General features: G+C 40.1%; 1 protein-coding gene across 3 annotated transcripts in view; it reads right to left on the minus strand.

Annotated features, from left to right (window-relative positions):
- Window positions 1-27,437, minus strand: part of PLCB1 (phospholipase C beta 1) — a 405,394-nt gene that overhangs the window by 102,487 nt on the left and 275,470 nt on the right. For all 3 annotated transcript variants that reach the window (XM_021282907.2, XM_065059870.1, XM_065059871.1), the window contains exons 10-12: window positions 11,739-11,885; window positions 3,603-3,760; window positions 32-114 (exon numbers count right to left, since the gene is read on the minus strand). In XM_021282907.2, coding sequence (XP_021138582.1) covers window positions 32-114; window positions 3,603-3,760; window positions 11,739-11,885 — 388 coding nt within the window. The remainder of the gene's footprint in view (window positions 1-31; window positions 115-3,602; window positions 3,761-11,738; window positions 11,886-27,437) is intronic.

Genomic DNA, 27,437 nt, shown 5'->3' on the forward strand with positions numbered 1-27,437 from the left:
CACCATACAGGAAAACATGGTAATTACTTACGAATCCACATGATTTTCAAAGGAAAGAAGGATTGGAAAGGGCGATGTCTTAAACGCGCATTCAGCAATAGCTTCTATTACTTCCTAAAAAATCAAAATACACACAGTTACAAATTTATGTCTCTAAAGAAACAGCATTTTGGTCTTTGAAGACACAAAAGACCCAAAGAGGTCTGAAATCACACCCGAACTACCTGAAATCAGACTTTCCATTCTAAACATCCCAAAAAGCTCTGGATGTGCTTTTGCAGCTACCAGATTTTACAACCTGAACTGTAATCAAATCTCCAAAACGTCTGATGAGCCTCAAGCACAGCATTTCTCAAGAAATGACTTATGCCTGTATAAATCAATAGTTTAAATGTAAAACTTGGTCTTTGTGTGGAGTTGCTCCATGCCTGAAGCTACGGCTATTTTGCATAATAATAAACACGCTCTGACAAATGCATATCTTCTAAATATCATCAGCTCAAGCACATATCCATGAAATCCTTAGTTACTCTGACTCACAAGTTTTAGTTCCCTCTTTTTTGATGAGAAATCCATTAACTGCTGGCTGTGTAGTAATTATCAGAGGGCTCAGAAACTGAAACTTTACAGAAGTTTCCTTTCAGCTCTGGTAGACCATGGCAACTGTAAATCTACTAGAGGAAACGTTTGATAACACTAATTTTACTGGGGTGCACATATAGTAATGCACTCACTGTTACAAATTATTCAATGTTTCCCTATTGGAATACAAATCCTTTTTTCAAAAGAATTTATAAAACACTGAAGACTTTCCATATGCACTGCTGTCAAATACTGGAGCTTATAAGAACCTCAAACTCTAGAGCTTCTAAGATCACGTAACCTGCTCCCTCCCAAATGATAAGGATGACTAAAATCTAGACGATTTATTTATTTTAAACAAGCCTCCTGTGGGGATTCCTTTTGTTCATTTCTGTACTTTTAAAGGCTCGATTGAGAAGCAGGACAGTAATATATACACCTCCTAAAACGAAAGCTGAGCTCCTGGTACATTCTTCTGACGCTGGGTTGCGGAATCCAGGGCTGGAAGGAAAGCACAAGCCAGGAAAGAAAATGTACAGTCTTCATTAAAGCAGAAATAAGCAGAAATAATGCAGCAGTTGTCCCATGGGGGAACACACAATGGAGCGATTCCTGCTGCACACTTTCTTTCCAGCTCCAATCCATCACTAAAGTGCTGGTACCACCTTCACACTGTTCAGAACCGGCAGGATTCTCAAAAGCTTCCAAGGCAATTTTGCCATTACATGGGAAAAGCAGTGCTGAGAACTGGGTTACAAATATCAAGTCCTGCCATGTTGACGCTCTCAGCTCAGATCATGAGCATCATCTTGGTTTCCACCCACCTGTACCCTCCTCCCCTTGGTTATGGAACATCATGCAAGGCTTAGGAACACCTGAGACTGGATCTAAAAGGTACTGCCCAAAGCAGTCCTGAGGCCTTTCTTGCCCCTACACACTGCTCCAGCTGTGGAGTAAATCCAGAGAGTTATTTTCAACTGCCTTCTCAACTGCACAAAAGGATGAAATTTAGCATGTGTGCAGAAAATAACCTGAAAGAGTAAAATCAGGATTACACTGATGAAATCTGAGGATGAGAAGCTCAGGCATTGGTTCAGTGGAAAAACAGGTATGCTGGTGATTCACTCTTGCACCGCATTTAAATCTAAACGCAAATTCTCTGTGGTCAGAGAGGAACAACACGTTAAGTTCCACACTTTACTCTGGCTGCAGAATGACTCACCTGAAACAGGTCTCCGAGGTATATATAAAGAACATTCGCAAGGATTCCTGGTTATGACATAAAAAGTTGCTCCCTTTACGATCTCACCCTGGCAGCAGCTCACAATGTGCAGCTGAGAAAAACTTTACTGATTCCTATATGTCATAAGAAAGGTAAAACCCAACCAAAAACCCACAAGAAGCACAGCAACATAAGGATGGGAAGTATCTATCGCTTCTGAAAGCCTATCTGAGCACTGAAAACTGACAGACTGAACACAAACATTGTGTGCCATGGTCACGCCAAAAGCGTGAGCTGATAAATGACTCAGCATTTAAGACCCAGTGATCGCTCTGAATTGATTCACACACTTCTGACACATTATTTCACTATCATTCTGCTCCTCCTCAGGCAAGCAGCACACTTCCAGTGTTGAAAAGAAAACAGAAGTCAATATCTTTTGATATTTTTTATGTGTCAAGAAAAATTATTTGCCCCGAAGGATGACACATGAAATATTCTTGAGTAGGTTTAAAATATCTTCTAATATCACTCCAGCAAACTCAACGCCTAGGGTTGAACATCTAAATAACCAGGGATAATCCTCATGCCTGCTAATGATCCTTTTAAGAATCAGATTAATTTTGTTTTAAACTCCACTCCTGCTCATGACCAAAGGAGTTAAGAGCTATCTTCCTTAATTAAGGAACTTCCAGCAATCAAACTCTATGCACATAAACATAATTGGCTTCATATAAACATACCTGGGAAGTTAAAAACAAACGTGCAAGAAGGTTGTTTTCCACATTTTGCCGTTATTAACTCAGTAAGTGAAGAGTCAGAGAAAACAGGTAAATCTAGAAATGTATTTCCACGGCAAGTTCATCTCAGAGGAACAAGAATTATTTCATCACACTTCAAAAATGATATCCTGATGCAGCATTATAAGCTGTGCTGACTACCCATCTAAACACTATAGGAAAACACTTCCATCCTGCTCCTCTGACAAAAACATCTTTAAGAATAACAAAAAGATAACAATTTAAGGTTATTGCTAAGGGTATGGATTCTACCTTTCATTACAGAAAAAGCAAATGGAAGATGAACATCAGAAACACAGATGATATATTTAAGGTCTGAATGTCACAAATACCCCGTCATGCTCTCCAAAGATACTAATTTTTCTTTTTTGGCCTCCAGTGCTTCAAAATCTAATCCCAAGTATCACGGATAAGGGTAACATTGTACACACTGTCATTCATTTTTAAAATTGTGAATATCATGATGAGTGGATGGGACCTGCCCGATTGGGCATGAGTAGCCTATTTTCTGCTCATACGAATTTACAGGCTTGTAAGTTGTAGAAATTTCTGTAACTGCTGCTCTTTTCCACCTCAGTTCAGCACTTTTGTATCCCACTCCCATTCACCTGAGAAAATAAGTAAATTGACACATTGCTTATTGCTGGGCAACCTCAGTTCTCCTCCCTGCTGCACGCTACAGAGCTGTAAAACAAACCAGTCCCTCCTCCCTACGGTCCTGGCTCCAGACCCATCTGCAGATCCAGGCCACACTGTTGAAAACCAGTTGTAGTGGCAATACCTGGTCCTTCAGCCTTGGCTGTGGTCTGCCTTGTTTCTCCCCCTTCACGAGACCTGATGCAGAGATGTGCACAGGAGTCTGGACCCGGGCCCTGCGCCCAGTCCCCAGATGGCACCTATTGTTACATCATATATTCACTTTTCCTCCAGTTGCTGTGGAGGAAGGCAAGAACTGTCCCAAATAAAGCCAACTCCTGCAGCATGCTGGATTGCTGTACCTTGAAGGATATTTCTGTTGTCATCGTGAACCCGTGTGTAATGACCGGCTCTTCTTCAGCTGTTCGCCCTTTCCAGCAGTCCAGCTCCACACAGCGGCAGCCTGACAAGAGCACTTGCCGATACATCTCCACCGATGAGTTACCGGCCAGCTGTCCAGCTGCGACAGCACAACAACAAGAAAGAAAGGAAAGTCATTTTGGGCCCCAGGAATAAATACAAATAATCTAATAGTAATGAGAGTTAACAGCATCTTTTACCCTCGGCTGAAAGGAGCATCACTCAAAGGCATATAAAAAGCATAAGAACGTAATGGAAATGACTTAGAGTCAATGTCATGGTTTGGGTTCTGCCGCAGTTAAATTGCTGTGAGGAGAAATAACTGAAGCCAATTAAAAAACTTCTGACAGACAACATTTAAGACAAAAATAAACTAAATGAATAAAATAAAACTCCTTAGTTCTAACAGAATTTATTATCCTTTGATGGGCAATGTGAAATTCAGAGGCGACTCAGGACAGCAAGATCACATTTTCTCATGACATGCAATGCAGTTTAAAACAAGATAAAACAAATCTCCTGCACAGTCACTAATGGTACCATTACTAGGTCTCAAATCAATATTTAATACACTAACCACCACACTGAGTTGGTCAGATAAATTTCCTGGTGTGATACTGCCTTATGTAGGGAGAAATTTAATTAAACTACCAGTTTCCAACAATGACATAATATAAATCTAAATATAAACAAGGAAAACTCAGCTTTTGCCAAACTCAGGAAGTATTAAAATCAAACTAAACACCACAAAGAAGTTCAGTTGTACCCAGGGAAGGATAACCAGCCAGGGTGTTGTTCAGCTGCTCTAACAGGATTGACTCCAATAATATGAACAAAAATCTCTTGCAGCAGAGAGGTGAAGATACCAGAACAGTTCAGTGTTTGTTTTAGATGTGAAGAAAATGGATGCAGTTTCCTGCTTTCTAACAGAGTTCCTGAGAAGACCTTCCTGGATTTCTTGAAGGGAATCCATTGCCTTTTTAAGGATTAAAAAATGCCTCCTTAAAAAGGAGGCCTATGCATTGCCTACTTTTTCTGTGTTTTTCACTTTCCACTAAAAGCTGCAACAGAAAAGCTCTTCTATTAGAAAATTCCTGTTTGCCATTTCCGTCTGACGCATTCTGTGAGCTGGAGCAATCATAAATACTCCACAAGGTATTAACGTTACTCCTGTTGAAATCCATAAGATTTCTCAGCTCCTGCTGGAACCGACAGAAAATATATGTTAATAACAGAAGAATTCGGCCAGTGCGGGAAGGTTCTGAAAATCCAAATGGAGTCAGCAAAGTGACATATCTCTTTTTTTGTTTACTGAACTTTTTCCTGTGTTTCACCTTTGATTATGGCAGGTTATCTTTACTCACACAAAAGCCTTTCTGGTGCAGGCCCAATGTCTGGAATAAGCGGCAGCTCTTTTTCTTTGCAGGATGCAAACAAGCACGAGCACAGCTCAGGGTACAGCTGCACACATTCCTGTGTATTGCTTATGAAAGCTTGGCTCTTGTATGGATCAGCTGAACTCTGCTACTTAAAAAATACCTTCACTTAGAAAACTGTTTTCATATTGTCTTTCTTTTCCCTCGAAGCACATGGAATTTGGATTAACAAACTATTTTATGGTTAATAAACTCTACTATACTTCCTGAGAGACTGCTGGCTGCTATTATTGATAAGCCTTTTAGACTACAAGATCCTTAACCTTCAAAAGTGTGTAAGTAAATCATGACATGCCTCACTTGCCGTATGGCACTTTCCACACTACCTTATTCATAAGGCTCAGGCGTTTTGGAAGGATTCCTGCTAAGGATAAGAGGATATTCAACCTCCAAAGCATTCAATCTTCAGAAAAACAGTCAGAGTGCAAAACACTAGCATATGTTTTAAGAGTCTCAACAGCTTATTTTCCTGAAATATGAAATATTAGGAATGTGCTCTCAAATGTTTTATGCATGTATTATTTATAAACTTCTGTTGTGTGAGCCTCTATTTGCACCTATTCCAAACTACCCCTTCAATAGATGCATTCTAAAATGTGCTAACACAGACACTAAAGGGAATACTTCCAGTATGGTATTTTTAATATCCTGAGTACAAAACAATTTTTTAATACTGAAAACTAAAACTGAAAGCATTATGTATTCCCTTCTATTATACATAATCTACGGTAATACCATAATATCTGTATCACATCACCCTATATAGAAGAAGAAACAGATTTTGACAAAAACTTGCTTTTCTAAAAAATATAATCAGCCAAATCAATACCTGACAAGACACTAAGCAAAATGAGCATGTGCTAATTGATACAACCTGGGGATATGATCCACATTTCCCCATACAGATCAGTCCCATGCTTCTGTAACTTTAAGCTGCTCATTTCTCAGTATGTGCATCCTTGTTGCGTTCATTCACTTTTTCCAAGTGCAAATTAATCACAGTATATGGACTTAAAAATTAGTTATGATTTTATGATATGTATCCTCCTAAAACTGGGGGATATTTGGATCCAGGTATTTGGAGTCACCCAACTCTTCACTGCACTAGAAACAGAAGCTGCTTCTGCTGCTCGCCCACCCGGGGCACCACCTTCTCCCAGCCTGAAGAAGTGCCCATGTGCTCCTTCTGCCCTGCACCAACATGGCTTAATAAACCTCCTCTTTTCAGACAAGTCCTGGAAAAACAATCAAAAGCGTGCAAGCTCCGAGTCCCGCGCTGCTGGGAGTCTGGCTCTTGACTCCTGCAGCAACAGAAGGTGCTGGCAGCTAAGGTTTTTTTAGATACAGTACATCTATCTGAATTTCATTTCCTTCTGAGCTGTTTTGCCATGCACAGGACAAGCGAGCCCACACTGGGAGATATTCTGCTACTGCCTGTAAGTCAAAATAAGGCTCTCGCCCTATGGCTGTTATTTTTAACACTTTCTGTCGGATCAAAGCAGGACACGCGGTCAGGCTCGCTCCAGCCTGCAGCAGGAATGCACTTGCTGGCAGTTTTGACTCAGGCCCACCTGAGCAGAAGATGCGACACCATGGCAGAGGAACCGGCACACAGTGCACAAGGTAACCCTTGGCCCATCTGGTGGACCCACCCGTTTCCCAATCCTCAAAACAGTTCTATCCTCCTTAAAGAAGGGGATTTAGAAAATAACGTATCTCTTATTTCAATAGGCTTGAACTGATTGACCTACAGAGGCAAATAAGAGAAAGCACAGAGGATCTTGAAAACTCACTAAGCAGCAGCGAATGAAATATTGCTTGAATGTAACAAAACGATCTTGACTTCTCTTCTCCTTCTTGAGAATCCAGTATCTCTGATCTGACCAAACAAGATTTTTTTCCCTTCTTTTTGTTCACTTCTGCCACCACTGGAGGCACTTCCTCTAGAAACTTTGGTGTCAGCTGCTGATTGCTATTAGAATAATTAATTTTGCCTTCAGGAAACAATCTATATGATTTTTAAATCTCCCTTTTACAATGTTTCCACTCACTTTTAAAAGTAGAAATGCCCTCGCGTACAATAGGGATTCAGAAAGAGAACCATCATGGGTGAAAAAGGTAAGGGTGAAAGGTGAAAAAGGTATCTCCTTAGCTCCTAGACAAGCAAAAGATAAACTGAGGTTTAATAGTGTCAGCAGGAAGACTCAGTTGTCACAATTAGAATAGTCAGTAAAACATGACAGAGCAGGAGACCCAAGGAATTTTAACTCAGAGTCTGCTTAATTGAGTAGTCATATTCTCACTAAAGCTGAACTGCCTCAGAGGCAAATGCAAGAGAGAGACAGACAGGAATCACTATCTTATTGAAGCATTTTTTATATACAGGATTTTTTTAATACAGGATATTTTTTACATACAGGATTTATTTGAGAGCAGGGCATTGAACTGGTATCTCAAAGTTCCACCTAAGACCTTCCATGTAGATGATCCTTCTACTTTGTGAAGCAACAAGAGCTTTCCCTCCACTGATTAATTTTTTAATAGCTACATCAATTTAACAATGTGACTGTGGAAGATGGTTCCACAGTTGCACTGAACTGGCCACAGGGAGCAGACAGTGGTCTGCAGCTTCTTCCCTGTGAGGTGAAGTCATCATGTTCAAATTAACTTTATCTCTGAAAACTCAGCCCTTTTCCTCAGTGTTATGAGCTTTGAGGATATTCTGAAGAGTAATAATGAAAAATAATGAGAGCTGAAAGGTAAAAAAATACCCCCAGAAACCAGTGATGGACAGAAGAACTGGACAGTAGTCACTACTCCTCCTTCTTACCTGTTCTCCCTCATGCTAAGATAAAACATGACCCCAGTGCCAGGAAGAACTTGATTGCTGGACAGGATTAGCTGGGTCTGCTGGTGGTAGAACAGCTACGGCTCCTGCTCAGCTTCTCTCTGCTGCAAGAGCTCCCAGAAGATCTCCCACCCTCTGTTTCATTAGGAAGGACATGGTGGGGTTGGAAGAGAGCCCAGCGCAGCCAAAAACTTGGTGGTATGACAAAAATTCATGCTCAGAGCAGGCATCACCCAGCTTTCCTTCCCTTCCATACGGTGTCCTCATCTTGAAAACTGTGAAGATACTGTCCTGGAGGCTTTGAAGGTGTAGAAGGCTTCAAGGAAGCGTTGAATACAGATAAGCAACAACAGTTAGGACTGAGGAATTGCTGAGAACAGAAGAACTGGAGGGTGGCAGAGGAGAGGCCATAGCAGCAAAAATGAAGAAGAGAACGTGTCCCTCATGAGATATTTTTCTAAAAAGCAACTGAAAGTACTGGACTGTAAGCATGGAAGTGGTTCCTGAAGACGAGTGGTACAGGCCCACGTTGCCTACATGTGCTGAACTGATAGCTCTGCAACCTACTGCTGCTATTCTTTTTCCTTTTAGCCAATTATGTGTTAAACGCTTGTGATTTTCATCGTTTGCATTTCACATACAGAACAGCAAGTTGCACAGCCAAAGCTTCCAATGCTGATAATGATACGCAATCATTGGTCTTTGACTTTGGGTGCTGCTGAGAGAAGTGCTGCAAAATCACTCCCTGCTGTGACAACAGCAGTAACCTGAGGTAAGACTAGTGAGAAACTAGGAAAAGAGAAGTAAAACAAGAGTTGCCCATTAAGGGTTCAAAGGACTAAATAAATAACACAATACCAGTGAGAAAAAAGATGACAGTAAAGAAAAGCTTCCAAGTTCTTCAAACCAGCCTAGGTTCACCGTAAATCACTTAAATCACTTCTTTCTTCACGGATTTCTACCTCCGTTCTTAAAAATTACATTTCCCTCAGAAAAAGAAAGCAATAACACTTCTAAATAAATAAGCAGGACTTGATGTACTGCCAAGGGTTTCTACTAAAGGCTAGGCAAATCATCGGGATAATTAAAAATAAATTCAGAGTGTGCACATATTTCTTTTTATGTTATAATGTTGGGGTTTTGTGCATGCTTTTTCTGGGTTTAAACAACTAACAGAGAGAGGGATAATTGGTAGGGCACTAAGCACAGTAATCATAAAGTATTGCTAGACTGAGCAGTTTTCTTATTGTCCTAATAATTATTACATGACCAGTTGCTATTTCACAGCTCCAGTGAGGGCAGAGATGCTACCAAAGGTTCCCCTCCAACGTCACGAGCAGCTGAGCAGACCCTTTGAAATCTTGGGAAAAAGAATAGTCTGCCACCATTAAATTCATTAATTTTACTAAGTCCTTGTTGGAAGAAAGCGAACGGTAATGTGATTGCTGTATCTGGTCTAGCCTCAAAGCAAAATCTGAGCCTGTCAGCTTTTGTAATAAACAGATAAAAATCAAATCATTAATCCTATTGTCGGCCAGCTGCCACACATTTACTGAACATAATGAACCTACTAAAAAGGAAGGGCATGCGTTTTGTGCCCGTAAATGTGAAAATACACACTCTGAAATGGAACTTGAAAGAGATTCAAACTTATTTTGCACTAACCCCCAAGTTTGCTCTGATTTACCCCCTCCAATTTACTAAGCCAGGAATATTATGTGAAATTGAGACTGAAGATCACATTTCCAAATGTAGCATCTGAAACTATGTAGAATTGCAGACAGAGAAACCCATAGATGCAACCTAACATGATTTGCAGACTTTCACATAGGGGTTAAAGCAAATTCGAAAAGTTTCAAGATAAACTTTCTTTCTCCTACAATAATTAATATGTTAGATCACTTGTGGTACAGTTAAAAAATCTAGAATGGAATGGACTACCCATGAATTCCCAACCTTAATTCTTTGTTCTTCAGCTTCTGTGCTTCTAGACCTTCAGAACACGACTCTGTCCTGACCAACCTTGTGGTTGGAAAAACCTGTGGTGTGGTACTGGCTATAAATTCATGCTGGTAGAGGAGAAAGTTGTGGTTTATCTCTTCAGAACAACTTTGAACTGCACTGCCTGTCCTCCCTGTGGGCCTATGCTTCCCCGATTGTCCAACACCTTTGCTGTTTTCTTCCAGAAAAATCTGTATAAAGCTGCAGTATTTGGCTTAAGCGAGTCCTAATCCTCACTGACAGAACAAAGTCCACACTGGAGGCAAGAGGCCTGCAAAATATCATCATTAAAAATGGTTTTTGCTTTGGACATGTCTGCAGTCTTCCAAAGAGCATAAATTTCTGCATATTAGAACCATAACTTAAAAGCGGCCACACTGATTTTCATTGCTTTCAATTTGGAGAAACAAAATAGCTGTCAAGCTGAATACTTATATGACAATTTTTAGCACAAAACACATTTTACAGCCAAGACATAAACCTCTGAAAAATGGTGTCTGATGGAAACAATGACAGTTAATTCACTTTATGAAAGCACTAGAAAGTGCTGTAGAAAGTGTTATAACAAACACAAAAACAGATGAAAGTAACTCCCGCATGGTCTGTTTAAACTGGGCATCACCACTGTGTGGTTTTGTTAATCTTCTGGCATTCTGAAGAACTTGGTCAGTTAAAGCAAAGCTGTTAATAACATTAAAAAGCCTATGTTATCCATAAACCACGTTGTTAGCATTACTTTTTTTTTACCATAATGCTAAGGCACTAGCAAACATGACAAAGCAAATACCAAATCAAATAGAAGAGAACTCCCTGTGCACATCTGCTTGTCAAAAATGTTTATTCCTACATAAACCGAACAAAAATAGTAAATTATCAATTACTTTCTCATAAGTTAACATATCTTAAGTCTATAAAATCAGTGCCTAAAGTTGGGTTCCTAAACCATCTTAGTTTTTTTCAGAATCTTAAAGCACTGTTGACTTTGCTGTGCAAACAATACAGCTCAGACTCATTAACTCTAATTCAAATTAAGCGGAGCTTCTGGGTGCTCAGCCTTTCTAAAAACATGACAGCACCTAAAGATCTCAGACATCAGAGACCGGATTTCCATTCTTTGCAGATATGAATGAACTGTCAGAACGCTATGTACCATCTTAGGACCTCCCTAATCTCTGAATCAAAGCATATTTCATAGAGCTCAACAAACCATCAGCTTTGATGTTCAGGGGCAAATTTATTAGCTACAGAGATTTTTCCTGTATTCTGCTTTGCATAAATATTTGGGTATCCTTGGTTGTCACAAAAAACTACATTGTTCCCTCTCCTCCCCAAATAAGGACCTTAATCTGGAATCCTATCTAAATTGAGAAAAACTTTCCAAGGACTTCATTGAGCTTCAGACCAGACCTTATCTGAACAACGCAACTGCTGCTCAGCTGTTAATTAAAGATTGTTTGATGTACGCGTGTAGTGGCTTGAACAGCCCAGTGCTACCCTTGCATCCCTAAAGACTAAGCTCCATCATAGAATGGTTTGGGTTGGAAGGGACCTGAAAGATCACGGGCAGGGACACCTTCCACTAGACCAGGTTACTCAAAGCTCCATCCAACCTGTTCTTTAACATTCACAGAGAAGGGGCATCCACAACTTCTCTGGGCAGCCTGTTCAGTGCCTCAACACCCTCATGGTGAAGAACCATTTGCTGCTGATGCTTTCAGTACATTTTATAGTATCACTGCAAATACGATGGGAATTTTTGCTAGGTAAGACATCAGATCTCTCCAACGCTGTACCTGTGAGGTAGGTGTTGTGTGAGGAGTTGATGAAATAGTGTGACAGTGGCTGTGACATATCTTCATTTAAATCCAGTTTCTCGGGTGGAACAACGCCGTTCTCTTCTCCACTCAGATATCGCATAAATCCATCCACTGATATCTGTCCTGAGAGAAACACAGATCCAGGGAAACCACCAGTTAATTTCAGCTACAGGTTTTGTGACATACAAATGCTATGTTCAATATACACTTACTCAAGGTGTATGTGAAAAAACATATAATAATCAGACTGGCCTTCATCTAGGTATTCATATATTTTTTGGTTACTATTACCTCATTTTTAGCCATATAAGTTGCAGATAATACACATCCCTTTACGTGTACCAAAGATAAATAATTTCATGGTAAGTGCCTATAGGCAATCAAGGGCACAGAGGAATCAGTTACAGACAAAAGAAGTTGAAGCCCATCACAAAAAGAGGTTTTCTGGGGCAAAAAACAAGCATGCTTTCCAGAAGAAACCAAAAAACCAGCAGAGAGCCACACAAAGAACAGGAGACTTTGACCTCTTTTTGAATACAATTCTGTGTGTGTATATGAATGCAACAAGCTGCAAAGAAAACTGAATTAACCGCCTTTCAAGTGGGAACTAAGCTTTGCTTTGTAATTTTTGTATTTGTCTTTCAATTCATCTCTCACTGAAGTGCCAGCATAAATGATCATTTCATATGCTGCTGGCAAATTAGAAAGCTGGATCCTATCCTTAGCTTCAATACAGCACTGATCTCAGTGGAGCTGTGCTTATTACATCAGATTGAATTTCTCTGTCAAGCCTTTTGCATGAAGTTGATTTTAGGGTGTCTATTTGTAGATTTAGACTAAAAAAACCCCAAATATATCCAGCAGTCTCTATATGATGATTAACGTTTAACCAAACAAATTTGATTCATTTTTCTTTGCCTGATATTTTTGTTATTTTGTCTAGATTTCATCTATAGATTTACTCGACTACAAAGCTTTAGTTAATTTGGTTACTGCTTACAGTAAAACAGATTTTCTGTATCTCTGAAGAACCTGGAACAAGCTGCGTGTCTGGTGACTCCCAACAATGAGAATTTCTTACCTCTTGTCCCCAAACCAAAATATTCTGCACAATATCTCTATTGAAAAAGAAAAACTTAGTCGCCTGACTACGGTATTGAAAAGTGGAAGACTTCAGCTCTAATCCTAACTCTGCTACTCTCTCCTTTTAGGGTTAAGCCCTTTTTATCCCAAAACATATAAACTCACACACATTTTTCTAGTATATGAAAAAGTAATGGGCAACCCTGCATCATTTTTGTAAAGGTTTTAACCACATGATGCAAATACAGCATGTAAAGCAATTCCTTAAAATCTGTGCTTGGACCCTGGGATTTGGCTCTTGATCGAAGAGGAAAAGATCTAAGTCTTAAGTTCAGATGCCTCATTTTCATAACAACGCAAGATGGTGGCACTAAATGAACCTATTCATATGGCAAGCAATGTAGTGACAATACAGAGCAATGCAATTATCATTCATTCTTATGACAACAATTGTTAAGATAGTTGAAAGGAAAAACATCAAGTCCATCCACTATTTTAAGACCGTACTCGGAGTGCAATCTCGTCAGATGCCACAGCTGCTTTGTTACAGCGTAATCAATCACCCACAGACAGAGCCCTGTGTACTTTCCTTTTCCCAAAAAAAAAAAAGAGAAAAAAAAAAGAAAAAAAAATTATGGAGAAAATCAGGGTAAAAACCACGGAGGTTTTAATGAAACTAAAGTATTATGAACAACTTATCTGCTGCATGAATCTACCAGAGAGACATTACGAATGTAAACAGCATCAGGTGCCACCACAACATTAGCTTGAGCTAAAATCCACTTAAGAGAAACAACCTCCACCAAGTTCCCTGGGATACAGATATGATCTGTGGTGTACATTCGGAGCACACGAGCGGCAGCGCACAGGAAAAATGGGCAAGATCTGAATGGGATGGTTGCTATAGCTAAGCCGTGTCCCGTGACAGTGATGTGATAGCTCATCCAGAGTCATCTTTGGTATCTCCGTGTTGGTTTGAATGGGTACCTTTCAGCCAGACTAGGAGGCTTAGTTGCTTTGTCATCCCTGCTTCAGATTAAAATGAAACATACTGGTTTTCATACATCCAATTCCTCAATGAACTGGGGCATCATAATCACACTGTGTTCAGAAAGACAGGTTTTTGTTTTGTTATACAGATAACTCACATTAACTCACATAGATACAGTATTCAAGCATCTCAAAGCAATCTCTGTGTTTAACACTCAGAGTATACATGAAGAACAGGGTCCTTGAGGTCCTTGTTTTTCAGATGGAGGCCCGAAGTTAAAGATAAATTAAGTCACTGGATGATACCCCATGGAAAACCTGTGGGTTAAGCTGGGAGCTGAACCACAGAATCTCTGAGAGCCTGTTTGGGTGAACGTGGAACACCTTTGGGATAAAAGGAAGCACAACAGCAGAGGCCTCACTCCCTCCATCTCTCTACTTGGTGGATGATTCTGCGCCTTTGCTCCCTTCCACACTGGAGCAGGACAAGGTGTGCAGGGTGGTCCTTCTGTGTATTGCCGCTGGTATTAACACAAATCACAGCAAGTATTATTCACATGCATAATTACATAGTTTTGGAGTTACACAGTTATCTGAGCTTATGGCTGTAGAATGCTATTTTCCTCATCATAATTAAGCAGTCAGCATTTCAGAAAGTGAAGCAATTTGCAAGTTCAATTACAAATGATATTGCACCAGTGAGAGTTTGATTGTGGAACAGAGACGGCAGATGTCAAAGGGACTTTGTATCCTGGATATTAAAGAGTAGGTTGTTTGTGACCAATGCCAATGATATTCTGAGGCCAACTGCAGTGAGGACGATCCTCAGTGGACACTCATCCAAAATGAAATGGCCTCGATTTATCGGTAAGAGTTGTCCTCTGTTTCCTTAAGCATATTACAAACTTACTGCAGACGTTGCCAAGAAAAAGAATAAAAAATGTGATCAGTTCTTTCCATTAAAGTTGTCACCTTTTATCTTCAGATATATATTAGGAAGATTTAATGATATGATCAGATATACAAAGTTGGGGGGAAAAGCAACACACCAGGCAATGACAGAGGGACAGATTTACTTCTTTTTTTCTCGCACATAATTTCCTTAAAATCATCTGAACCCTAAGTCTTTAACGAAACTTTCAGAATGAAAGTGTGCTTTATATACTTAAAATCATGGAGTTAACAGGCTTGTCTTTTTCACTCACCATTGCTGTGTTAAATTTGATCACATGCCACTTCTTAGGACAGAGGCAGATCCAAAGCTCACTAGTGTTTGTTGAAACCTTCAATAACATTTGGTCCAAGACCTTACTAAATAATCCTAAGTGCAAAGCAAAGAAAGACAAGACTCCAGATGACTCTATTTTAGCTATGTTGGCAAAGCCAGATCGAGAAGAGCAAACACAGATGTAACCATAACAGCAGCTATGTCAACAGCTCCAGCACTCAGGGACGATGTTTTCTCTGTGGGGTCTGGAGTTTACCAGCACAAGAAACTTATTTTTGTCGCCCTTCAAGTATATCTAATTTACCTGATTAATTAGAATTTCCCTATGGGGTCACTCCATAGTGCTTTATTAAAACACTTAAACAGCACAAACATTAAAAAGCCTGCTTTTTCCTGTGGTGTGTGGTCTATTTAAACACCTGACACTTACCTCCTTCCCACAGTGCCACTAGAACACCTCCTGCTACACAGGGCAATGGCTGCCCAGGGGCCTCCTCCTCTCCCCTCAGGTTTGCAGGGCCATTTTTCACACTTTTCCCCTCATTTCTTGCAGCATTTCACCAGTTCTGAAAGCTGGTTCCCTTGAGGCGCTGCCAGTGCGGCTGAGGCGCTGCCAGTGTGGCTGAGGCGCCGCCGGAACCCGCCAGAACCGGCTCAGGGCAGTTCCGGCCGCTCCTCACAGAAGCCCCACAGCCCCCAACAGCCAGTTCAACGTGCAAGAGCAAATTAAAGATATTCTAATCAATCGTTCTGTTTTCAACTTAACGCAAATCCGCTTCTGCTCTTAGTCCGAGTGCTGTCTCGGCACCTCCCGCCAAGAATCGGCCACATAATGTGCCACAGATGGAGGACTCGCGAAGTTTGTTGAAACCACCCAGCTCCCACACAGAGCGGGAAACGCTCGGATGTCGTGTCTGATGATTAACATGGGTATTTTGTTTCTTCTCTGGACTTGCTAGACTGAAGAAATTTGTGATGAATGTCAGCTGCAGGATATTTGATTGTTAAAGTACACGTAAGAGAGTGGCTAAAGTTGTGCAAGCTAAATAATTAACATATCAACTTAATGTTTTCGTTGTGCAATGGAACAGGTCTGTAAAATAAAAGAGCAAGTACTAAGGAGAAATAGAAAAGCATCCAATGTTTTCTTAATCACAGACATTCCCCATACTTCAGAATTATAAATGTGTAGCTGAACACTTGTCTATAAATTATAAATTACACATAATATAAACTTTTATGTAATTCTAAAAATGTATCTGAATTAAAAAACTCACAAGAGCTAGAGGCACTGTAAATCTGAAAAAGCCTTTACATGCCTCTCTCCATGTTTATACGCCTACATACCTCCCAAAATCCTTTCTCCAAACGCAAAGGAAGCTTCTAAAAGAAAAAGACCTTGACTCCTCCAGGTGTTTTGAACATTTCACCCGTTTCTAGGTATGAAACACACGGCAAACCCTCACAGGATCGCGTGCTTGCCCATGCAAACTAGTATTTACACTAGGAAGTTCCCATGTCGTCATTTCACAAAACAAATCTAGTCCAAACTCAGAGAGACCCATGTGAACCCAGTTCTGGCTCTGTGTTACTTCTCTGCACTGTGGATTTAAGCTTTGCTTTATGTGCAGATGCGAACAGCCCTTTTGCAGTGTGCCTGCAATCCCCTTCTCCGCTTGGGATTTGGAAGTGACAGTCAAGTGAAGTCAACCAATTCTGATTTCTCTTTTTTCCCTAAAATTTGGTTGGAAGGAGAAACAATTTCCTACTAGGAATGATTTCCTACTAGCTGTGATTAGCTTAATTTCATGAAATGTGTCAAGTGTCTGTGCAGCAGTTTGGTCTTTGTCTGCATCCCTGGCTTCATTTGATTGCTACAAAATAGTTACGAGCGAGAGAAGAAAAAAAAATAGAAGTGGCAAGCTCTGAGTATTTCACAGTATTTCCTTATTAGCTACAGCTACATGATCCCATACCTTTTGAGATCTATTACGTGGGACCAAAGACATAAATGTTCCTGGATGGCAGTTTAAAGCACATAAAAATATAACCGTAACTTTGCCTGTTAGAAACAGGGCACCTTTGCGGTCAACATTTCTCAGCTCTAGAAGACAACAGAAGCCAATTTCATAATCCCAAATTCTTTTTGTTGGAAGCCGTCTTCAGGCAGGTGGCATTCTGCTGGCAAAGGACCACTGAAAATTCACCAGACCTATGGGGTAACGAAGTGAATCCTCTCTTCTATGGTTCTTGGATATGGTCAACATTCATCAATCAAAATGTTTTCTTCTGTAGTTTGTGAGATCTGAAATCTCCCCATTCCTGGGAGACGCTCTTCACAAATTTGCCATGAAACAGGAATTTCAGCCAGTCAGTCGAACTGGTTGATAGGACAGACTGTACTTTGTGAATGTATTTCTCAGAGGCTCTCCTATTTCAAGACTTACTGTGCTGGGACAGGCTCTTTATAATCCTCTTGGGCTACACCTGGAGAACCTAGCATATTTTTTACAAGAAGCAGGGTGTGTGACAGTCCTTGTGCAGGGCTGGGGCACTACGCGGTTTCCTGTGCAAGCACAGACACAGATAACAGCCTCATGTAAAACTGTTCTCATGTAGTTTCCAGGGCTGGCAAAAGCAGAGGTTGCTTTGGGCGCAACAATCCTTCTCCTGATGCTTAATGAGACACAAGTAACTCAACAAGTTCCTGCTCCCCCAGCCTCTCCAGTGTTCTGGATGTGGAAATGCTTGTGGGTCCCTGGGAGCTTGCCAGCTCTCCAGCTTGAGAATGCAAACAAACCCCTGCTCACTCAACACCTGCAGCTCTGTGCCAAGCACAGGCTAACAGACGGGAGGGTTCAAAGTAGGGCTGAGCTTCTAAAAGAAGCTTCAGTGCCCTTGGCAGAGGCCCAGGATAAGGTCAAAACACCAGCAGTGCAATAGTTGGGAGGAAATATAAAAGTACAGCTAGACCTGCAAACTTCTCAGCCCAACAGTCAGATCTAAATGTCATTCTCCTTATTTCAGCAGGTAGTTGCATGTGCAGCTACTTGACTTCTAGATTTTCCCCAGCTCTGCCCAGCCACCTTCCAGTCCTTTCGGCAAAGTCTCGGGATGGAGTAGGACACAAAACAATAGAGGCACAACTGGCAGGAAAGACCACTTATCTGCCCACTTCTCTTAACACTTCAATCTTGCAACTTTAACATCACCTTGAAATTTATGGATGTTTTGTAAGACAATTAAAATGTGCATTTGCTTATAAGCAGTCGACAGGTTTGTCTGCATGATCTTAAACACTTCTTTCCATATATTTGCAAACTTAATAGAGCTTTCCATTTGTTTAAGCCCATGTTGTTATCCATTCAGTTATAATGCAACTGGAAGGCACAATTGTGCCAAGAGATATTATTAAAGTAAAAACGAACACAAACAAACAAAAAAGGAAAAGAGACAATTAATTGGCACCTCGTATCTCCCAGCCAGCAACACAGAATTATATTAGTATTTTGTCTGACAGAGAAATCAGGTCTATTCTAATGCAATCTGTAACATTAATCACATTCACTGTAATCCCACACAACTGAGCAGTCCTCTCAACTCCAAGATTAAAATCCTCCAAGTAAGGCAGATATTTTATAATCCTACAAGAGGTTTGTACAATATGCCCCCTGGGAATTCTATTTCACAAACCAGCACTGTAGTTTACAGCTAATTAGGTATTAACATTTTCATGCACAGTGTAGAGTAGGATGCACATACCCCCGGTGTGCCTCTTGACAGTGGGCACACGTTAGCTACTCTATGCTTTCTAGCTTTGCGAGCCAGCAGAGAAGCTCACAAGGACGAATTTACATAAAATTCACACTGTGTGGGACACGATGTGCTGGAGCCACTCTGATAACACTCGCAGCATTTGCATCCAAGGGATTTTGGAGGCGATGCTGCAACCTGTTTGGCATTCCAGACACGCGTGCTATTACTATATTGCTATGGTGTAACTTCAATTTCTGTCTGTATTCAGCTCTAAACTAGGGCAGGAGAGGACCACATCGTCCAAGCAACATCCTCTTCATAGCAAAGTCATCACAGGGAGAGAATATGGTACTAGGGCAGCCCAGACTGAAAATGCCACAACCCCATAATTGCGTTACCGGACTTTACCCCAGGAATGTCAGTGCTGCTCTATTTTAGAAAAAAACACTGGGGACAGAAAAGACTTTCAATCCCCAGGCCAGGATCAGCAGATACTTCAAAATATCTATGTACCAACCATCATTACGCACCACAAGCGGAAGTAGTCAGAAGCTCTTCTGTTTTACCAATTTTTGCAATGATCAGCAAGGGAAAAAATTCATACTAGTCAGACAGTTTTAACAAATTAATCAGTAGAGGAAGTGCAATACAGCTGAAGTGCTGTGTCTGAATATTAGTGAAGCATTTAATAGAGTTTCTAAATTCACATTTTTCCTTATTGGAAAAACTAATCTGCAGAAAGCACAGATAGAAATAAACTGAGGTCAGACTAGAAGATGAGGGTTTCTTTGAATTTGAAAGCTAAACTACATGAAAGAAGCCCAGAGGCTGTCACACTGATCAGCAGTAGGTCTGGTTTCATACAGTCTTTAATAATCTGAAAAAGCAGAATCAACAACACAAGGTTTAGAGAACAGACAGTTCTCTGAGACCTGTTAACAAAACAAGACAGTAAAGCTGTAATGAACCAGGTAAATGGGACGGAAGTCAAATGAGAACACACAAATAATAATTCAAGCTAGGCAGCTAATGATTCAAGCAAAGGAAAGTCCAAATGCAGAGCTGAATTGGGAAGAAGATGCCTAGAAAATCATCATCATGAAAAGCAGATGAGATGCAGAGAACAGCAATGCATCCGCCTGGAGCTGCACCAGAAAAGGTGGCTGCAAAAAACGGTAATTGATTGGCAGGACATTCCAGTCATTGTTGAAAGAGGTAAAAATTCACAGCCTCAAATATATCAACATACATGTCCATAACTGAACCTAACCACACAGGCAACCCTACAGATTTAACAGACATAAGTTAACTATTGACAACACAAAGGATCTTAATGGGACCACTGACACTGCTCCCAGTCCCATGACTCTAGCTTTTACTTCTTTATATCAGAAACATGTACAGAAGATTTAGAGAAGTGTTATGAATAATAACGTATGTCACCATATATGCCAAAACAAGAAAGATCAAACCTGTAAAGCTGGTGTGGCAATAATATGATGGTCAACAAGTGTTTTAAGTGTAAATGATAAGGAATAACAGTTACAGTGGCCAAAGGCAGAAGGAGGTAACGAGATTCGAGGAAGCAATGGAAAATTTGGGGTGAGTGTCTGAATAATCTTGGCAGTGCTACAACTAACTGCACTAGGAAACAGTCTTGAAGAGGATTTATGGGTTGTTTTGTTGCTTAAATCCTTTACAATCAAACCATGAGAATATCCTATTGTGTTCAAATCTCATTCTAGATTTCAAAACCTAAAGGAAGACACAATGGGTCCAATTCTGCCCTCAGTTATACTTGCTCAACTACTTTGTGTAATTAGACAGTTACCTGGCCACAAACCAATACAAGTGTTATTTGGCAACATGTTCTTGAAAATGAAACAGAAAACTTACTCAATAAGACAAGAACAGAGCGAGAATCATTGTTCTACCCTTGAATGGGTGTATTGTAATAGGACACAGGGAAAGCTGAATATAAACAAACAGAATGGGAACTCGTATGCAATATCAAAAATAAATGCTTATGGGATGACAAGCAGTCAGAGAGGGGAAACATGGGAAGGCAAACATGTTGTGCTTAAGTAGCGTACATAAAAGAGCTTCCTCAGTATCAGTTAATCCATGCGGAAATATCACATGCCCAAGGACACCGAGATCCAGAGTATTTTGCAGAGTAAGCATCATCAACCAAGTAAAGCAGAATTCGGTATGTTTGAATCAGAAATGCTTGTCATTCTAATGAAGCTATCAGAACCATTTTAGCATCTGTACAAGTGCACAGAGAAAACTAACATTAGATACTTTCATATATTTTTTTTTGAAAGAAAATGATTGCAAATAGAAAGTCACTTTTCTGAATGGGTTGCACAAGAGGTACTGCAGCTCAAAACACTTAGTTCACATTAGGGAGGAAATATTTTCTATACGCTTCTGGGCAAGCCGTGCCAAATAGAAAATCTCCTCTTCTTATGCTAAAGAGTATTTTCAATCAGAATTAAAACTTTGGGAGCATTCCAAGGACACTGCCATCTCTAAAGGGAAAGGAAGATGGAGTGTCACCTCAGAAGAAACAGAAGTTTCCAAACCTCACTTGTGTCTGTTGGCATAAGCCATCCATTTTAACAAGATCTTAAAGTCACTGTGCAATGTTGAGCACGCTATTTATTTTAAGTCACAATTTTTTTTCTGCCCTTTTCAAACACCCAAGAAAGAAGAGCTCTAACCCACAGGGGCCATGGCCTATGAAATGTAAGTCTTTTTCTCTAGTAGTGCTAGAAAACAATAGAACACACACAGGCAGGGAAGATTTAGACACTCAACATTTTATCTTCCTCAAAATGTAAATGCTGTAAACAATTATTTTAATGGGTATTGATCATCTAAATCTCCACAGCAGCTTTAAAAAACTCTGCTGTACCAAAGCACGGCCACAGTTCAGAGATTCTGGTAAGCTGAGGTGTTAAGGACAACGATTGTTGGAACCTGTTATACTGTAAGACAGTCGTTTATTAATTTCAAATTCTGTGTGATATATATATATATGTGTGTATATATATATATATATATATAGCATATGTCTATCACAGCTAAGAAACACACAAATAACCAACATCTTAAATCAAGCACGCCTGTGTTACAGTTCACATTTAACCAGACACCTGTATGTAGCATCGAGCAATTTCTTACTGGTGTTCATCCTCTCTTTTCGGTCAGATATCTCCTTCTTTAAACCAAAGCAGTTTCTAACACATTAGCAGGCATATAGATATATACGTAGCCAAATATTTAGTAATTTTTAAGGACTAGGGGGAAAATCCCACTTTGGTGTACATAAGGAAGCAATTTCTCCTAAGTCTCAAGGCTAAAGCAGAGTGATTCGCATCATCTCCAAGTTGGACTGTGAGGAAATGCTACATCTAAAGTTAGCTAGAAAACCACATGGGACTGCAGCTTATTCCTTGGCAGGCATTTACTTTTCTGCTTTTTTGTTCCCTTTCCAAATTCAATTTTGCTTAAAAGTGCTGGCCTGGTTTGTGCGGTCTTTACATTAGCAAGTCTCAGCTACTGTCTTCCAAATTCTCATCCAAGAGTGGAGCTTTGGCTATTAAACCCCACAACGAATCTTGATAATTTCAGCTGATGTTGCAAGATAAAGCAGAGCAACACAGTGACCAAAAAGACATTCTTGTGGCATCAAGGAACTCTGTCTTTAAGACCCACTTCCCCACCGTAGCTACTCTCTACATGCCAACACATCTGCTGCTCTGGACTTCAGCTGAGGTCTGGAGCACCATCCAGGAGAAGGAAATGCTAAGGGCCCTTGCACCTGGACAGGACTTGTTAATTACATTAGGACAAATTAAGCAAAGGTAAACACAGTGAGCTACACTCAGGACTCCCAGCAGATGTCTTCAGCTTGGTATTTCTCAACACTTTGAGTCCAAACCACAACGATCTACAAAAACTACTGCGGACAGAAAGTCTGTGGGCTCACAGGGTTTTACCGACACAAGTAGCTAGAGCTGCTCTTGACTTTTCAGTGCAGATGTAGTACAAAATTGTTTCTGACAGGATATCCCTTACAGGATATGAGATGACAGACAGTTTAGATCCAATTAAATCTATAAGACCACTACAAAACCACCTTCATACACGTTCCTAGCTAGCAGTGGAACGAGCACTTCAAAACATGGCAGATTTCTAAGATAAGCAGACAACAAGATAAGTGGAAAGATTTAAAATCAGACAGATAAAAATACCATTAATCCCATCAGTACTACAGTTATTTCTGACAGACTTGAAAGAGGGCCACTACTGGAATATGTCACTGCCTTCCCAAACCTCTGAGAAACACGCTCTGTAGAATGCCTCGGCGTGATCCCGGGGGATTTAATAATGTTAAACGTTGGCTTACTTCCAATCGCTAAGTTGCATTAAAAGACATCCAAAAATACATACTTTTTTCCTCCTAAGTGATACTTCTCTACATGAGCTATTAATGCATTTGCCAGAAAGACTGTTCTGCAGTATAATAGGAAGAGATAAGAGTGTGAGCATGCTACAGGTGGGGAAAAAAGCCTAGGAAAAGACTTCGTTGTGGCTAAAATTCTTACTTCCATAAACTCCTCCAGTTGAGGAAGAGACAAATATTCAAGAGAAGGGGAAAAGAAAAGAAGGCATGGCTCTGCAAAGACAGCCTAAACAAACTAAAAAGAAATTACTTCAATCCCTTTAAAGGGACTTGCTTGTCTGCTCTTAAAACTTGGTCCTGCAGCTGCAGGCACTGCATTATACAATCCCTTCCATAAACAAATTGAGGTCTATCTTAACAACAATTGCTTTTTTTGACCTCTTTACTACCTCTGCAGGCTGTGCCAGAACCATATTGTTAGGAAACCTCTCTTAATTTGCAGACTAAATTTATTCAAGGCCACTTGATACCTCTCTGTTCTTCTGCCAACATTGTCCTTTAGCTTACCACTTCTTTCTGCCTCCTCAGCATTTAACCCTAAGGTATTTATAGGCAACAGTCATATTCCAGCTAAAGGAGATTGTTAGAAGAGATGATTCTATGGGAAACTTCCTCATATGGTCCTTGTATTACAGTAGTGTATGTACCCCAAACTTTGTTAACAGCCCTGTCAGGAGAGATACCATCCATGCTAAAAGATTCACAGATCATTGCTGGCTCTTCAGGGCCGAGACCGACTCTCTATTTAGTCGAGTCGACCACAGGATGACGCCAAACCAAGACGGCACATGAAAGGGGATGGCCAAATGTCAACGGGCTGGTTTGTGGCAGAGCCAGGAAAACTGCGATTTTCTGCCACTTGTTCTAGGTGTCACCCGCTGGATCACGCAGCGTCAGTCCCGGTGTCCTCATAGGCCCTTTGCAGCTGCAAAGGACCACATTTGTAGCAGTCGTCGTGAAGAGGCACACCCCACACTGTTTATTCAAAGTTTATCTACATTTGTTTCCTTCAGCACTCGAGTCCATGCCGCTTTGTTTTCAGAAGAAAACTTTATCTGATATTCATCTTCAAATAATAAATCCTGCTGCTAAAATTGAATACCTCCTGGTGTTCCATAAAAGAGGCAGTAAAACAACAACAAGCACAAAGAAGCCGTTTTAGAGTAAGTTTTCTAATTATGGGCTCTGATAGTCTGAGGTTGAGTCCAACACAACCCAGGCAGCAGCAGCAAAATGTTCCTCCACAAGCCTTGCAATGCAGTATTGATGTAAGATTCTACTTATCCCTCAGCAAAAGCTCCATCTGAAGGGAATGATGTGACTCTAGGTGTACTCTGAAACCTCTCCTGAGGTTCCTGATGAATTCAGATTGTCACGACTACTTTATGTCTGCAGATACAAACTCCATAATAGGTCTGCCCATTTTACATTCAGCACAGTTTCACTGATACCAGTGCAGCTATTTCTGGTGCCAGACATCAGTCCCAAAATGCAGCTCTGCAAAGCTTGTGCCTCTTTCAAAGTATCCGTATTATACACAGAAGATTAGGAAACTTGCCCTCCCTGGAACTCTAAACATATTTTTGATGAATGCCGTCATTAATTCTAGTTCCAACAGCAAAGACCAACTCTGTGCATAAGCACATGGGTCTCAGACCCAAGCCAGGTCCTACACTTTTAAAATGCAACCAAAGAATAAAAGCTAAAAACTTTTGCTTTTTACTAAGCCAAATACTACTGTCTTGGTTCACTGTTGCAAAAGCCATTATTACCAGTCCACATCACTGTTTCATTTTGTGTTGTCAAGTTGTTACGGTTAAGTTAGAAAGACACAGCACTTTACCTGCAAAGGAGATGCAAAAACCCCATAACTGAGGATTTTCCATTCTAAAAGACTTTTACAGAATTTAGTCTTATACTTCAGATGTGAATTTCTAAACTACTGTAAGATCCAAAATGAATTTTACAGCTTCACTAGTAACTAGAAATCAAGCAACTAATATACAATGCATTATAGAAACGTATTTTGCAAGTTCATTTTGACAAGTATAGTTTCCATTAACTTATTTATGGCGATACATTATTCATACTAACATTTGTTGCATATATATATATATATATATTTAAAAATAATTTTTAACAAGGCTATTTTGGCAAGTTACGTAACTTAGCACTTGTTGGTGACAGCATGGGATAGGCTACAACTTTTGTGTGGCATATAAAATTTAAAGACTAATAAATTGTGCCTGGAATCTATTGTTCTATCATCATTTGGGAATGAGAAACAACCGAGAGCTCTTCTCTTGTACAACTGGAATGCTGGAAAGCACTGAAAAATCCCAAAGTCAATGGGTTTTTTGGTAAGTATTCTTTATTTCCAACATTACAGCTAGGAGGATGAATTTTGTATTGCTTCCTACAAACGTTTCAGTGCCAGAGAAGTCCATCATTTCACTGCATGGTTTATACATCAGAATTTATGCTTTAAATATTATGAGTGTGTCTTAGAAGTGTAGCCACGGTTGCACGGTACTTGTTTTTGCCATTAAAGTCTGTTGCCTAGGAAATGACCCCCCGTCTGCCATCAAAAGACTCCAATGTGTAATTATTCTTAAGCAGTTACTAAAAGGTGGATTTAATGTGGTGGGATGGAAATGTTTAAAACGTATTGAGGTGTAAGGAAGGAAAAACACATTTGTGCTGAAGTGAACACTGCCTGGTGTTAAGGCTGCCATGAGAAAAGCATCTAGTAAATACTGTATAAAATTAAATATATCTTAATCTAATGTTAATTGCTTAATTTATTACCTAAGAAAAGCCCAGCACAACAACTACCAATAAATGTGCACTAGCAAAACAGAATTAATACTGGAATTCAAAGAGCATCCTAGAACCAGCACCCCTAAAACCCTTCTAAATACTTGTCTAATTACACCTGACAGACAGGATTTCCAAATAGGTAAAGCTGAGAAAATCTGGAGAAGAAACACCATGAAATGTTAAGAGCAAAGCTCTTTTCTTCTGTGCAGATCTAAAGGTTTGGCCCTTTAAAATTAAATAGGCAGAGATTTTTTTTAAATGAACATATACTTAAGAGGAAAAAACCCAACATCTTGATGCCATTACTTATCTCAAAGATGCCTTCTAGGAAGTACAACCTGCTGTACAGATCCTTTGGCCAGGAAAATCTCCAGAGCACTTCCAGACTCTCTTTTGAAAGCTTACACTACAGTCAAGACAATCTCTCTCAATAAAAACCACTCTAAAAATAATAACTAATAATAACCTAACCCTTGCTCCCACCTAACGTTGCTCCCACCAACGAGGAACTTGGGAAGCATGCATTTTATTGCTATAGCACAATTCCAGCGTTTTCACGTCTCCTTTCCCTAACAGGCCTTTGTTTCATGTTCTTCATTGCTGCTCTGATACATGGAATAGTTCTTCTTGCATGCTTAAAGAGACACAGGTCATCCCTAGAACAAAGCTGTTAGTGGTTTTCCAAACACTTACTGGTTTTAGAATGAAAGGTTAAAACTGAGACAATGGGATTTGAGCTCTCAAAGTTCTGGGGTCCTTCTGAACTTAGAAACTTTCAGAAATTCATTGCATTATTAAGTTGGGAAAAACAAGTGCATTTTTTCAGAATTTGCACCAAGTTTATAAGGTGAATTTCACATAATTCTAGAAACTAGGACTATTGTCCCTGGGGGTCTGAATGCTGCAAGCAGAGAGACCTGAAACTCAGCATCCACATCCCATCTCCCTTCCATAACTTAAGATCCTGAACAACTTACTTTTATACAAGCCTTCATAGAAATAAAAGCAAATAAGGCAATTCCCAGTCAACCACTTGGCAACTGATTTATTAATACGCATCCCATTATCAACCCAGTAACTTGAAAGGGAATAACATTTTAGCAGTTGTGCCAGCCACCCCATGCAAATGCTTTACAGCCTGAAAATTCCAACCTATAAGATGCCACTTAACCAGCCCTAGCAGTCCCCCGGGATGGTTTTGCTGACAGCAAGAGTCTGCTCAGCAGTACCAGGAACTTCCTTCTGCTTCTACCCGATAAGCAAACACGCTATACATAGTGCATTAATCTCCTGCACTGTATGACACAACGCATTAATCACAACA

The sequence above is a fragment of the Columba livia genome, chromosome 3 (genome assembly GCF_036013475.1).
Source record: "Columba livia isolate bColLiv1 breed racing homer chromosome 3, bColLiv1.pat.W.v2, whole genome shotgun sequence".
In the NCBI taxonomy this organism is placed as follows: Eukaryota; Metazoa; Chordata; class Aves; order Columbiformes; family Columbidae; genus Columba; species Columba livia.